The 15403-nt window shown below is 41.4% G+C and overlaps 1 protein-coding gene across 1 annotated transcript in view; it reads right to left on the bottom strand.

Annotated features, from left to right (window-relative positions):
- The window catches only part of Ptpn22 (protein tyrosine phosphatase non-receptor type 22), a 62328-nt gene extending 47962 nt beyond the window's left edge, over positions 1 to 14366 (bottom strand). Inside the window, exons 1-2 of the mRNA XM_052730275.1 lie at positions 11095 to 14366; positions 9515 to 9653 (exon numbers count right to left, since the gene is read on the bottom strand). Coding sequence (XP_052586235.1) covers positions 9515 to 9532 — 18 coding nt within the window. The 5' untranslated portion in view covers positions 9533 to 9653; positions 11095 to 14366. The remainder of the gene's footprint in view (positions 1 to 9514; positions 9654 to 11094) is intronic.
- Between the last annotated feature and the right edge of the window lie 1037 nt (positions 14367 to 15403).

Genomic DNA, 15403 nt, shown 5'->3' with positions numbered 1-15403 from the left:
GGCTCCGTTAAGGGAAGTGTTTCATCTCTGCACCTCTGCAAACCTGTATCTGTTTTGCTCCTTATCTGGGTTCTGCATAGAAACATGGAGAGCTCTGCTCTGTGTAGGATGGGAAGCTCCCGGGAGGTGGTCAGCACAATATCCCCACAACGCACTGCTAGTCAATAGTGAAGGAACAAAAAGGAACTAAAACTAAAAATCCCTTTGCTGAGAGTAATACAGATTCTAGGTCAGAAAGTCTCAGGAGAATTGAGCAGAGCGGTGCAATCTGGAGTCCCAGCTACCCGGGAGTGTCACCCAGCTGGAGGGTCACTTGAGTCTAGGAATTTGAAACACCTGGGCAACAAAGTGAGAACTCTCTCTCAAAAACTGAGAGACATAGAGAGACAGAGACACAGAGACAGAGAGAGAAGAAAGGAGGAGTGAGAGGATGAGAGAGAAAGCCTAGAGGGCTGACTCTCATGAAGACACTTTGACGTTTTTATCCTGCAGCCGCTGTCTTGGAAAAGATCCCATTGCAGGGAGCCACCCCATACTCATGGCCTTGGTGCCCTGACAGACAGGCTGTTCTAGAAAAAGCTTCCACATCTCCGTTTGCATAAATTCTCTTCAATGGGTACAAATCCACCCAAAATCTAATTCAGTGTGAAAACACCCCCAAATGAATATATTATCTTTAAAGGAGGAAGTTCAACAAACAGTATGTTACAAAATTAGTCTCAAGCATGAAAACTGGGAAAGGTGTAGTTCGGACTTCCTCAATCTAAGATACTGGCAATTCTTTCTGGTTTTGCATTATTCAAATCTCCTTCAGAAAAATTATGATTTTGAACACAAAACATGCTGAATCCTCTCAATTGAGCCCTTGGTCAGCAACTTGAAGTTAATATTCCAAATAAAGGGATTTCAACTGTAGTTCACATAAATTAAAATTAACCATTATTCTTGAGCAATATTTCCTGAAAAGAGAACAATGTCTCAGATTATCCTCATCTAGCATTAAAAGGAAATTTCTTACCACTGTAAATAATACAATGTTTGACTATTTTAAAACATAGAAAATATGGAGAAATTTTATTTTTAAAAAGAACATAAAATTCTTCAGGGCATAGTGGTATATATTTATAACACCAGCACTCAGGAGGCTAAGACAGAAGAACTGCTACAAATTCCAGGCCTGCTGGACCACATACCAAGACCCTGTATCAAAAATAAAATAAAATACTTTTAAAATTCCAAGTTAATTATAAATACAATTACATAAAAATATGAAATTTAAGCCAGACTCAGAAAGACAGGTATCACATTTTCTTTTCTCAGATAGGAATTGAGGTTTAAATGTGTGTGTGTGTGTGTGTGTGTGTGTGTGTGTGTGTGTGTGTGTGTATGTATGTGTGTGTGTATGTATGTGTGTGTGTATGTATGTGTGTGTGTGTGTGTGTGTGTATGTATGTGTGTGTGTATGTATGTGTGTGTGTGTGTGTGTGTGTGTGTGTGTGTGTGTGTGTGTGTAGAACATGAAAATAGAAAGAGACTATGAAAAGGAAGAGATTTTTAATTTTAATTTTATTTTTTATTTTTTTGGTTTTTCGAGACAGGGTTTCCCTGCATAGTTTTGGTGCATGTCCTGGATCTCGCTCTGTGGCCCAGGCTGGCCTCGAACTCACAGAGATCCACCTGCCTCTGCCTCCCTAGTGCTGGGACTAAAGGCGTGCGCCACCACCGCCCGGCAAGAGATCATTTCAAAATGTGTATTATCATTACTATTAGTCATACATAAATGGATTGCTTTGTTACATTTTCATCTTGTACTTAATGTATTTTGATCACACTCCCTGCCAATCCACCCTGTTATGCTCTCTTGTCCCCCCTCACTCCTAAGCCTTTTCCACTCCCCAGCTATGCCCCCCACCTTCACTTTTGTGTCTTTTTTATTTTTTTAATCCCAGTGAGTATCCTTAGGGTTGTTGACAGGGGCATTGGTAGTTTACTATGGTCTGCACACTGAAGAAAATTCTCTCTTCCCCATCAACCATTAACTGCAGATAAATCTTCAGGTTGGGACCCCATGTGACAGAGTGTTGGCATACTAAATCTTGTGTAGATCCTGTGCAAGTAATATAGCGTGTATGGGTTCAAGAGAGCAGCACCCAAGTCACACTCAGAAACCAGCATTCCGCACCTCCTCAACCCCTCCCCATGGCGCGGACATTCTTTCTGTCCCTCCTTTGGTGCGGTTCCCTGGTTTTGCAGTAGGGTGGTGAATGGCGGTACAGATGTCCCATTTATTACTGAGCACTCAGCATCATTTCTTCTCAGTACTTTGACCAGTCGTCTCCACAGCCACTGCCTACCACTGCAGAAAGCTGTCTGATCAAAACTGAAAGCATCACTAGTCTATGGGCATAAAGTTATTTAGAAGGCAATTAGACAGGTACATCACGTTCATTTAGCAAAACCACAGCAGCAGGTGCCTTCCAAGCGCCCGTGACCTCCCCAGCCAGAGCTTTTAACCAGATTTACTGTAGTGCTCATGGTGAGGGCATCAAATCCAATCAGAAAGCTGCTGGTTACCCACCTAACAGGCATGCTGCTATTGCACCCGTGGGCTCATATTGCCCGTCCAGTAGGTATCATTGCATACAGTGTCTACAGCTAAATAACAATGCTGAGGACAGTCCTCCCCCAGCAGCCTGCAGAGCACCGTTCAGCACGATGAGGTTTAGCCAACAGGAAGGAAGCTTTTTAACACCAGCCTGATATCTGCATGTCCTGCAGTCAAAGTGTGTGGCACATTTGGCAACAAGGTCTTGGTTCTGGTGGAAAGCCAGCAGCAGTGGCAACTGCTTGTGTGTGTGTGTGTGTGTGTGTGTGTGTGTGTGTGTGTGTGTGTGTGTGTTTGCGTATGCGTATGTTTAGGGTCAGAGGCCTTCCTGGCCAACAACTCATAGGGGGTAGCCTGCCTCTGGCATTGGAATTTTCATTTAATAACCTCTGGTTTCTAACGGCAGCTTTATTCACCCAGGTAGTTATATCTGTTCGAATTATTTTATTTTATTTTATTACTTGACTTCCTTATGGCTTTTTCATACATTGTTGGTTTTTAAAAATGTTTATTTTTGAAATATGGTGGTATATGCCTTTAATCCCAGGATCAGGAGACAGAGGCAGGCAGATCTCTGTGAGTTTGAGGCCAGCCTAGTCTACATAGTAAGATTCTGTCTCAAAAAAAGAAAACAAGTAACTAAATAAATAAAAATAAAAATAAATAAGTTATTTTGCTTGTGTTAAAAATATTTTATTTAATTGTATGTTTTATGGATATAAATGTCTATATGCATGCCATATGCATTCCTGGTACCCACAGAGGCCAGAGATGGCATTGGATCTCCTGGAACAAGAATTGCAGGTGGTTGTGAGATGGATGTGGGTGCAGGGAATTGAACCTGAGTCCTCTGGAAGAGCAACCAATGCTCTTAACTGCTGAGCCACCTCTCTAGAGCATACACTGTCACTTTTGTTTGGTTCTCTTCTCCCTTCCCCCCCCCATCCTTCCCAGTCCCTGCCAAAGCATTCCCCCTCCCAATATTCCCACTTGGTGCATTCTCCTTCCCACTCCCCAGAGACCCTTTTCTCCCTTCTCATGGCTCCTGTCTCTACACACTCATTCTCACATAAATGAGAGTGAAAAGCTGGGGTCTGCACGTGAGAGAGAACATGGGATATCTGCTTTTTGAGTTTGAACTACCTCACTTAATACAATATTTTCTAGTTCCATTTTCCTGCAGATTTCACAATTTTGTTTTTCTTTGCAACTGAATAAAACTCCATTGTGTAGCTGTACTACATTTTCACTACCCATTCATCAGCTGATAGGCATCTAGGCTGGTTTCATTTCCTTGCTATTGTGAATACAGCAACATTAAACATGTATGTACAAATATCTGTGTGGCAGGATATCCAGTCTTCTGGGTATATGCCCAGAAGCAGTATAACTGGGTCATAAACAAATTCTATTTTTAATTTTTTTAGAAACTTCCACACTGGTTTCCACAATGGCTGCACCAGTCCATTACACTTCAACCAACAGGGGTAAGAGTTCCCCTCCCCGCATTCTTGCCAGCTTTTTTTTTATTTTTTATTTTTTTAAGATTTATTTATTTATTATGTATACAGTGTTCTGTCTGACATATCTATGCAGGCCAGAAGAGGGCACCAGATCTCATTACAGATGGTGGTGAGCCACCATGTGGTTGCTGGGAATTGAACTCAGGACCTTTGGAAGAGCAAGCAGTGCTCTTAACCTCTGAGCCATCTCTCCAGCCCCCTCTTGCCAGCTTTTGTTGCTGTTTTCTTGATGAAAAGCATTCTAACTGGCTGAGATGTGTTGTTAGTTGTTCTTGCTCTTTTGGGGGAGCCTGCCACCCAGCTCCCAGAGAAATCACACATAGAGACTTATTCTCACTTATAAATGCCCAGCCTTAGCTTGGCTTGTTTCTAGATAGATTTTCTTAAATTATCTCATCTATCTTGGGCCTTGGGGCTTTTATCCTTCTCTTACTTCTGTATACCTTTTCTTTCCTTCTCACTCCATGTCTGGCTGGGTGGCTGGGTGGCTGGCCCCTGAAGTCCACCTCTCCTCTCTCATTCCTTCTTCCTCCTCCCAGATTTCTCCTTCTATTAACCCCCTCTGCCTACCAGCCCCGCCTATCCTTTCTCCTGTCTTGCTATTGGCTGTTCAGTTCTTTTTTTTTCTTTTATTTTATAATTTAATTTAATTTTACATATCAGCCATGGATTCCCCTGTCCTCCCTCCTCCTGCCCCCCCCCCCCAGTTCTTTATTATACCATCAGGTGTTTTACACAGGCACAGTAACACAGCTTCACAGAGTTAAACAAATGCAACATAAACAAAAGTAACACACCTTAAAATAATATTCCCCAACAGAGATGGAATGGCACAGCAGTTTTTATTTACATTTTCTTTATATCTAAAGGATGTTGAACATGTTTAAAAATATTTACTGGCCATTTGTATGTCTTTTGAGAACACTCTGTTCAGTTCCTTAGTCCACTTTTTGACTGGGTTATTGTCTCCTAGTTGTTTAGTGGTTTTGGTTCTTTGTATGTTCTGGATATTACATCTTCCATTAGACAAGATTGTCTCCCATCCTGTAGGCTGTCTCTTCACTCAATTAACAGTTTTCTTTGCTGTACAAAAGTTTTTAATCTCATGAGGTTTCATTTATTGGTTGTTGGCTTTATTTCCTGGGAACCAGGGTCCTACTCAGAATTACTTTACCGTATATCTTTTTAAAATTTCATATTTATTATTAGTACATGTGTTGTGATATGTGTGTGCATGGGTATAAATGACACATAAGGCATGTGGAGGTCAGAGGAAAACTTTTATGGAGTTGGTTTTCTCTTAGGATCAAACTCAGGTCACCAGGTTTGTGTAGGAAGGCTATCATTAAGCCATCTCACCAGCCCCTGATTCATATCTATATCTTGAATTATTTTTTCTATTTGTTTAATCTGATAATTTCAGAGTTTGGGGTCTTATGTATTCTACTGATTTCCAATCCCTACAGAATCTTTTTTCCCTTCTCATTGTCCCTGTCTAGGTACCTGACTCTACACACACTCACTCTCACATAAATGCACATGTACCAGTTAAAAGCTGGAATCTGCATCTGAGAGAGAGCACGTGGTATTTGTCTTTCTGAGTTTGAAATACCTCACATAGTACAACATAAGTCTTTGACTCATTTGGATTGATTTTTGTATGGAGCAAGAGATAAGGATCTGGTTTCATTTTTCTACATATAGGTATTAGTTTTCCCAGCACTATTTGTGAATGTATATATATTGGTAGCTTTGTAAAAACTCAGGTGGCTATATCTGTTTGGGATTATTTCTAGATCCTCTACTTTACTCCATTAGTCTGTGTGTCTTGCTGTTTTGTTTTGTTTTGTTTGCTATGGCTCTATAGTATAACTTGAAATCAGGAATACTGATACCTCCAGCATGAGTCTTTTTGCTCAAGACTGCTTGGGATATTGGGATCTTTCATGCCAAAGGAAGAAATCTTTAAAAAGTGGGGGGAAAGAGAGGATAATGTAGCATGAAAACAGAATAGAAGATTATTCGGGAGAGGAAGGAGACAAACAAAAGGGGAGATGAGGGATGGGAGAAGGCAGCAGGGGAAAGGATGAATGAACACAAAGTATAACAGCTGGGTATAAAAATGCCACAATGAAGCCGGGCGGTGGTGGCGCACGCCTTTAATCCCAGCACTCGGGAGGCAGAGCCCGGCGGATCTCTGTGAGTTCGAGGCCAGCCTGGTCTCCAAAGCGAGATCCAGGAAAGGCGCAAAGCTACACAGAGAAACCCTGTCTCGAAAAACCAAAAAAAAAAAAAAAAAAAAAAAAATGCCACAATGAAACCCATCACTATATATACTAACTTAAAATACTAATTAAAAATGAAGTATAAAGGAAATAAAAGTGAATCAATTGTGTATGACAGGATTAAGGATGCTTTCAATTATATCACTTTAATTAAGAAAAAAACACAGCCAGGCGGTGGTGGCGCACGCCTTTAATCCCAGCACTCGGGAGGCAGAGGCAGGCGGATCTTTGTGAGTTCGAGGCCAGCCTGGTCTACAGAGCGAGATCCAGGAACGGCGCAAAGCTACACAGAGAAACCCTGTCTCGAAAAAAAAAAAAAAATTGAAAAAAAAAATTAAAAAAAAAAAAAGAAAAAAACACAACAAAATCCAACAATTTGTTCAACAGAGTTATCAACTACCTACAAAGTACAAAGCCATAGGTTAGGGATTGGGTTTGCTATATAAGGGAGCCAGAATATGGTGCAAGACCTGCAGCAGCTACTAAAGCATCTCAGAACTAAACAGGTAGACATGACTATTACTTAAAAATAAAACGTTTTAAATTAACTTGCTTAGTGCAGAGTAACAAAATGAAGTTCTAAAAGGAAAATAATTTTCTGGGTCAGTAAGAGATAAGGTTTCAAAATGTCTTTGTTCCTTTGGAATGCCCTCACTCCATTAAAATAAAAACTTTGCCGGGCGGTGGTGGCGCACGCCTTTAATCCCAGCACTCGGGAGGCAGAGCCAGGCGGATCTCTGTGAGTTCGAGGCCAGCCTGGTCTCCAAAGCGAGTACCAGGAAAGGCGCAAAGCTACACAGAGAAACCCTGTCTCGAAAAACCAAAAAAAAAAAAACAAAAACAAAAAAACTTTGTTAGTTTATCTATTGACTAATAAGGAATTCTACCTCACCCTAATTCTATCACACCACAATTTTTCTCTTATTCTAAATCCCTAAAATATAAATTTTTATCTGGGAAAATATCTAATAATATTTATATCTATTTTCCTCAATTACAGAGAAATCTGGGGTGACTGTCCAGGCAGTCAGCTGTTTCTGTCATTCCTCATATTTTTTGGAAGTCACCTGCTTGCACTTCCTGCTTACTTAAGTAATATTATTTCCTTCTCGGGTCTCTAAGGGAGTTGAAGATTAGATAGTTATAGTTATAGTTTTCCTTGTTAACAAATTCAGAAAAGAAGCTCACTAAAGATGTGAAAGTGTATAAGTTTGAAAGACATCAAAAGATGGTTTTCAGTTGGTAAGACAAGTTCGGATAGAAAGTGAATTAGGTACAACATTTTGGACTCACCAAAATGGGATAAATAATGGAGTATTTTCTCTGAATCTGTCAAATGTTAATGAATTGGACATTGTTAATGTAATTCTTGACTGTATATATTATATATACTTATTGTATATAGTCTTTCTTACATTAGTTATATAACCTTTTATTATTTTAGACAAAAAAAGGGAAATGTGGTGATATATTTTGTACCCTAATAAACTTGCCTGAGGATCAGAGGACAGAGCAAGCCACTAGATTAGACATAGAGGTCAGGCAGTGGTGGCACACACCTTTAATCCCAGCACTTGAGATCTCATGCCTTTGCTTAGGAAGCACACACACCTTTAATCCCAGGAAGTAATATGGCAGGGCAGAGAAAAGTATATAAGGCATGAGGAAACAGGAACTCACTCTCTGTAGGGTGAGGATTTTGTAGAGGTAAGAACTAGGGGCTGGCTGTTCTGCTTCTTTGATCTTTCAGCTTTCACGCTGATATCTGGCTCTGGGTTTTTTATTAAAAGACCATCTAAGATTCGAACAGGAAGGAACTAGAAATAAATAAGAAACTGGACTAGAGGGATGGCTAGCAGTTAGTAGAGTTCAATTCCTAGCACTCACATCAGTTGACTCACAACTGCCTGTAACTCCAGCATCGAAGGGGATCTGAAGCCTCTGGCTTCTATGGGTACCTGCTTGATCATGTGTACACACACACACACACACACACACACACACATACACACACACACACTTAAAAAGAAATATTTTTTAGAAAGTAAAACTTTCTTAGATGCTGCTATATCTTTTACCTAAAACCTAAGCATCTGTAAGTAGTGTCTTATTAGAACTTCATAATTTTTTAAATTAAAATGTAATTATATCATCCTCGCCATTCTCTTTCCTTCCTCTAACCACACCACTCCTTCTCAAATTCCTGGCCTCTTCCATTGTTATTGTTACACACACACACACACACACACACACACACACACACACACACACACACACACAACCAACTGAGTCCAGTTAGTGCTGCTTATGTATATGGTGTCAGGGATGACCACTTGGTATTGGAGGACTAACCAATTAGGAGACTTGTCCTCAGGGGGAAGACTACTTCTCAGGCTCTCGCCATTTCTTAGTTCTTGTCTAGGAATGGGGCCTCATGAGATTTCCTCCTTCCATGTTAGTATGTCTGTTGATTTGTGCTTGTTCAGGTCTTGTCTAGGCAACCACATTGTTGAGGTACCATGGGTACAGTTTCCCTGCCATTCCTAGGAGACACAATCTCACAGTAGTTGTCCTGGTCCTCTGACCCTTACACTCTTTCTGGTCACCGAACATCAGGTGCAAGAGTTGTGTTGTAGATGCAGCCATGGGGCTGGGCATCCTATGGTCGGTTGCAGAAGTACAGAATTTTTTTAAAGTATGCATCAGCTCTCAAAAGTTTGTTCTACTGTAAAATCTAAAGGTATTATAGGAACATTGTGAGAAAATGAAACCGCAAACCCCACTAGCTATAAGCCATTTCCTGATGAGACCACTCAAGCAAGCAGAGATCAAACTGAAGGAGGAAACATAAAAACGTGTTTAACTTTAACAAATCCACTTAATTCCCACACTTTTATAGATGCTGAATGGCCAGGGGGCATAAGGCTACTGGATGAAAGCAGTGTTGATTCATTTCTATTTTGTAGGAAGGTTAAGAGCTGGGGCGGGGAGCCAAGGTCAGCAAGTATCTAAAAGAGTTTATGAATTTGTCACAAAATATTTAAACCAATGTGTCATAAACCCTAAGTGAACAGAACAATTCCATGCAATAAAAGACTCACAGGTGCAGTGAAAACCATCAAGAATGAGGCCTGGGGTTCGTAGGTGAGCCCCTGAAGAAAGGGAAGAGTTGCAGCTCACTATGGCCCCCTCCTTCTTGAATTCAAAGGAAGACAACACAGAAACTCCATTGACAGTCACCTGTTCCAAGAGAAGAATCTGCCAGTTTACAGGAAAAACTTCAGTGTCGTGGAGATTAGGAAGTACATCACACACACACACACACACACACACACACACACACACACACACACACACACACTGTTCAGGGATGACCATTTGAACAGGATAAAACAGTCTGTAAGAAAACCAAGTACGCCAGGTGGCGGTGGTGCACTCCTTTAATCCCAGCACTCAGGAGGCAGAGGCAGGTGGATCTCTGAGTTCGAGGCCAGCCTGCCCTACAGCGCGAGTTCCAGGACAGCCAGGGCTACACAGAAAAGAAAACTTGTCTTGAAAAGAAAAAGAAAGAAAGAAGAAAAGAAAAGAAAAGCAAGTACTCTAGCTTCTCAGAGCAACCTTCTCTCTCTCTGAGGGGCCATGATTTTCCCTTGGAAAACTCACCCACTCAATTTTAGCTTTTGTCTTATTATTCATGTCTTTTCCTGGACCAGTGATTCAACATGGACTGTGTGTTGTGTTATACAGTCCTTAGTAATCATTCTTTTGGTCACCAGGTCCTATTGCTCCTGCTCCTTTCTCCTTAATGTCTTTTTTGTTTTTATAGACAAGGTTTCTCTGTGTAACAGTCCTGGCTGTGCTGGAACTCACTTTGTAGACCAGGCTGACCTCGAACTCACAGAGATCCTCCTGCCTCTGCTTCCCCAGTGCTGGGATTAAAGGCATGTGCCATCACTGCCCATGGAGCTCCTTAATGTCTTTTTTTATTTCTGTGTTAACCACCATTCCCAGTTTCAAATCCATTCTCTTGCACTGATGAACTCTTAGATTATCTTCTTACCTGTATCGCTCTCCCATTCTAGCACGTAGCAGTAAATGCCAGATTGAAATGGTTGAAGTGTTGTTTTAATGTTACAGGACCAAAATACAGGGCCGGGGAGATGACTTGTTGTGCTGGTAAAGTGCTTGCTGCACAGACGTGAGGACCTGTGTTTGGATCTCCAGCACCCACATGAAAGCTGGGTGCTGTGATCTGTGCCTGTAATCCTAGCACTGGGGAGGTGGGACAGACAGAGGGATCCCTAGCACTCACCTGCCAGCTAGTCTAGCTGAGCTGGTGAGCTCCAGGTTCAGTGAGAGACCCTGTCTCAAAGAATGGTGTGGAAGGTGATAGAAGAGTATGCCTGAGGTCAACTTCTGTGCATGAATGCATGCATGTACATGCATCACACACACACACACACAATCTTTATTAAAGAATGAAAAAAATTAGTAGGCTATGGGAACAAATCTAGATTGCTTAGCTTGTCAGTATCAGCTGCCCTCTTCATCGACCGGCCTCACCCAACACTACCCAACCACATCACCCACAGACTGTTCCATTCCACCACCACCTCTTTTGTTGTTTTTACCTGTACCCCCAATTTTCACCAATAAAAATAAAGCCATCACACCCACTTACTCTTTCTGTCAGGACTCTTTCCTGCACCATTTCCCCACTGTCTTCTGAGTCCCTGTAATAGAATTACATTCAGCTTCATAAATTTTCTAAGTTTCTTCATATTTCTTATTCCTAAGTTTGAGAGTTTATTCCAAAGAGAACACATAAGACGACATGCCCTGTACTTCTAAATTATCAAAGGCAAAGACACTGTCTTCTATGCATTTGAGAAACTCAGTGTTTAACATGGTTTTGAGTATACCTGCAAGTCTGGGTGATAAAGTATGTTCTATGATGTGGTGAGAAATCCACTCTGACGTGGGTCTCTAGGGCACCAGTGCCTCAGTTCTGTTGCCTGGCACAGTCTATACTTCTGCTTTCTGGGCATGCATTTTCACTGTGCCAGAAGATGGGCCTTCCCTACACGGAGGCCCTGGGAACCAGGCAAACAGGGAGTTCCTCACTGAGAGCCTCTGCCCAGGCAGCAGGGCTACTGTTGAAGAGGGAGCCAGGCCCCTCCTAGAGTTCGGAGTCCAGCTCAAAGAGGCCACTGGTAGACACAAAGACAACCTTTTGACCTCAGGGACAGAGTGACTGATAAACAGACGCAGAAGAACCTTCTAGAGTCCCTCAGATGACGGTGTCTGACTTGTCATGTTTTCACATCATCCATGGTGGGACAATCCCTTAATCTGTTTCTTGTTTCTACAGCATTCTGGGACTTCATCAAGCTCTTCAGTTACTACTGCAGACTTTCAGTCGGTAACCTTCCCCCACAGACTTTCAGTTAGTTACCTTCCCCCACAGACTCCACAGAGTCTGGTTTACCTTTGGTTTCAGAATACTGGTAGGCAAAGGTCAGCTGGTAAGTTCTTGTAGTTGAAGCAATTTACCCTTCTTTCTTAAAAAAAAAAAAAAGAGATAAGTGTTCTTCATGTAGCTTGGTTTAAAGGTGTTTGAATGTGAAGTCTCATGTCAATCACTTATTCATTCGATAAATATTTATACTCTCCTTATAGATGCAAAAGAATGTAAAGGGATGCTAGGGACAGGTACAACAGCTACAGAAGTTAAGAATTCTTTCAACTAGGGGTGATAAACACAGAGATAGCTATGACTTGAGTATTCGTGATAAGAATCACAAAAGCACTAGAAATAAAAGTTTCTAGGAAAAAGTTCAGAAGCTGGCTATAGTGGTAAATCCCTGTGCTTAGAACACCGAGGAGACTGAAGCAGAAGGATCATGAGTTCCAGGCCAGCCTGGGCTACACAGGGAGTTCAAGGCCAGAGTTCATGGATATGTACTTAGGAAGAATGGGCATAAATAATATTTAGGAATTCCCTTTTTCTCCATGTACTGATTTGCATCTGTAAGGGACAAACTTAAGAAAAAATATCAAGTTAGAACCTTAGGAACTAATTCCAACCCACAGGAGTTTTAAATTGTACACAGCTCTTAAAATATCGCAGGCAGTAGGTTAAGCTCTTTTCAAAGTATATTGTTTCATTTATTTTTTCAACAACCTTGTGGCTCCTAATGATCTATTTTATAGAAGTGGAAATCAAAGCACAGAGGAATTAGGTCACTTGCCCAATGTCACATCATTAACCTATAGTGAATCCAAATTGTTAAAATCAGGCAGTCTGAATGAATTCTGCCTAAGGGGTAAAAAAATACCATAAAGTTCATCATCTGGAATCTGTAGTAACGTAAGGGTCAAAGGAGAATATCAAACATCTTAAATACTAGCAGAAGAGCTAACCTCTACTAAAGAGTAACAAGAAACTTCATTTCCGGATTATTAACGTATTGCTATTTGTCTAGGGAAACAGGAAATCAGCATAGTCTTGTAAAGTAAAAATATACTATCAGCACCACGTGCTCATTTCCCTACAAATGGCTAGCCAGGGGAGGAAGTGGTCAGCCTTGTTCAACTTCAGCCAAGTTACCAGTGCTTTAATCCTTAGTAAAAGGTAAGTGTGCTCTTTGGAATCAAATTGATTACTGTCTTCTAATTTGTTAGATTATTAAAAACACTGAGATACACAGATCATAGAAAACATAAGCTTTGCTTCATGTTGCTATTACTTGTAAGACTAATAAAATACATGCTATCAACTGCTCAGGAGAGATTTCTGATTGGCTAACGACTTCTGAGAAAGCATGGACTATACAAGAAACAGCTCTCCAAACCTAAGTTTTGAAGACAGGAGTTAAGTGTGAGAAGGCTCTGTGGGTAGAGGTGCTGGCCTTACCTCCAGGCAGGACCACCAGAGTTCAATCCTGGAATTCGCATGGTAGGAGAGAACTCACTCCTGCACAAGTTGTCCTTTGGCTTCCACATGTGTGCCATGGCATGTGCCCACACCCCATAAATAAATATCATTTTAAAAAGTTAAAGGCTTTAGTATCTTTAAATCTAAACCCTGTCTATTACTGTTTTACAGAAATTGTCAACATTATAATAGATTTTCAAATGCTCAACTTTGCTTTAGAGCAGGGATCAGCACACTGTGTCCACAGAAGGCCAGGTAACAGATAATTTAGATTTGATGGGCCATATGGTGTGTGCTATAATGATATTCAACTCTGCTGTTGCAGTATGAAGACAGCTATGAATAAGTGAGTATTGGTGAGTATCGCAACATTCCAGTAAAAACTTTAGTTACAAAAACAGAAAGCAGAGGCTAAAGAGATGGTTCAGTGGATAAAGGTGCTTGATGTGAATGAATAAGACCTAAGTTCAAATCCCATAGAACCATCTAAAAGTCAGGCAATAGACATAAGTGCCTGTAACCTTATCATTGGGGGACCAAGCTGGGTAGATCCCTGGAGGTTTGCAGACTAGTCAGCCTAGATGAAACCACAAGCTTCAGGTTGAATGAGAGATCCTGTCTCAAAAAGTAAGGTGGAGAGGGATAAAAGATACTCAGCCTCACTCTAACCTCCACTTGTGTGTCCAGGGGCATACATCCCAATGCACCACACACACACATCAAAAGACAGACAGCAGTCCAGATGTAGTCTGTGGTGTGTAATGCATCAATTCCTGTTCTAAAGTGATGGTCTCAGACTGTATGTATCAGACTCACCTGTGAAATTGAAAATGTGGGGTCCTATGGCCCTAGCCATCCTTAGAAAACTGGTCTCTAAGAATGGGTTCTGGGCAGATGAGCAATTCACTGAGGTTCATGAGTGGTGTATAAACCATACTTCAGAAAGTTCTGTAGTATTATTGTGGGATATCCACCAGAGAAGACTGCTTGGACATGGGTTTAAGCCAATAGGAAGTCTTCATTAAGCTGGGGCAGTGGTTGGTGCATAGCTTTAATCCCAGCACTCAGGATGCAGAAGCAGTTGGATCTCTGTGAGTTAGAGGCCAGCCTGGTCTACATAGCTAGTTCCAGGACAGCTAGAGCTACACAAAGAAACCCTGTCTTGAAAAAAACAAAAACAAAAAAGAAAGTCTTTGTTAGCTGGCCAGTGACTACATTGGGTGTTTGGGTGCAGGAAGTCGATGATGATGGCCTGGTCTAGCTGCCTTGAGAAGCATACATCATAGATTTTTCAGGTTAGAGTCCGTGACTCCTGGGGCACTGTGCGTCTTTCAGTTCCTGAGAAACCGAGGCACTCCCCCAGGCAGTAATTCAGACTGCCTGTGTTTCTCTGTGTTCCCTAGAAGTCAGAGAAGCATTAGAGACTTGACAGGACAATTAATCTTAGACATTAATCTTATATACCCTGTATAGCTTGCAAACGTCGTTGCAGCCAGGCAACTACAATTGTATTGATTCTAGAAAACTTCCATTGTATTCTGTTTCTGATAAAGGTATAAAAACTTATTGCTTACAATAAACTTGTCTCAGCCCTCAGTCTTGCTGAGACCCCTCTAGCCCATCTTAATATGGTTTTCATTTCTCACCAACCATATCAAAAAGACCCTGGCTTGGTAAGTAAGCACTGGGCACTTACATTTGGGATCCCAGTGTAGCATTGAGCCTTTCTCAGGGTGAGCTTTTTAAGCCCCAAAACCATATTCTGGGCTGACATATGTACTGGTTAGTTTTATGTCAACTTGACACAAGCTAGAGTCATCAGAGAGGAGGAAATGTCAACTGAGAAAATGTCTCCATAAGATCTTGCTGTAAGGCATTTTCTTAAATAATGATCAGTGGGAAAGGGCCAGCCCACTGTGGGGTGGTGCCATCCCTGGGCTGGTAGTCCTGGGTTCTATAAGAAAGCAGGCTGAGCAAACCATGGAAAACAAGCCATGAAGCAGCACTCCTCCATGGCCTCTGCATTAGTTTCCTGCCTCCAGGTTCCTGCCTT

Source organism: Peromyscus californicus, unplaced genomic scaffold (assembly GCF_007827085.1).
Source record: "Peromyscus californicus insignis strain IS unplaced genomic scaffold, ASM782708v3 Scaffold_9__1_contigs__length_137607984, whole genome shotgun sequence".
Classification (NCBI taxonomy): domain Eukaryota; kingdom Metazoa; phylum Chordata; class Mammalia; order Rodentia; family Cricetidae; genus Peromyscus; species Peromyscus californicus.
This window is presented reverse-complemented; position numbering and strand designations above follow the sequence as displayed.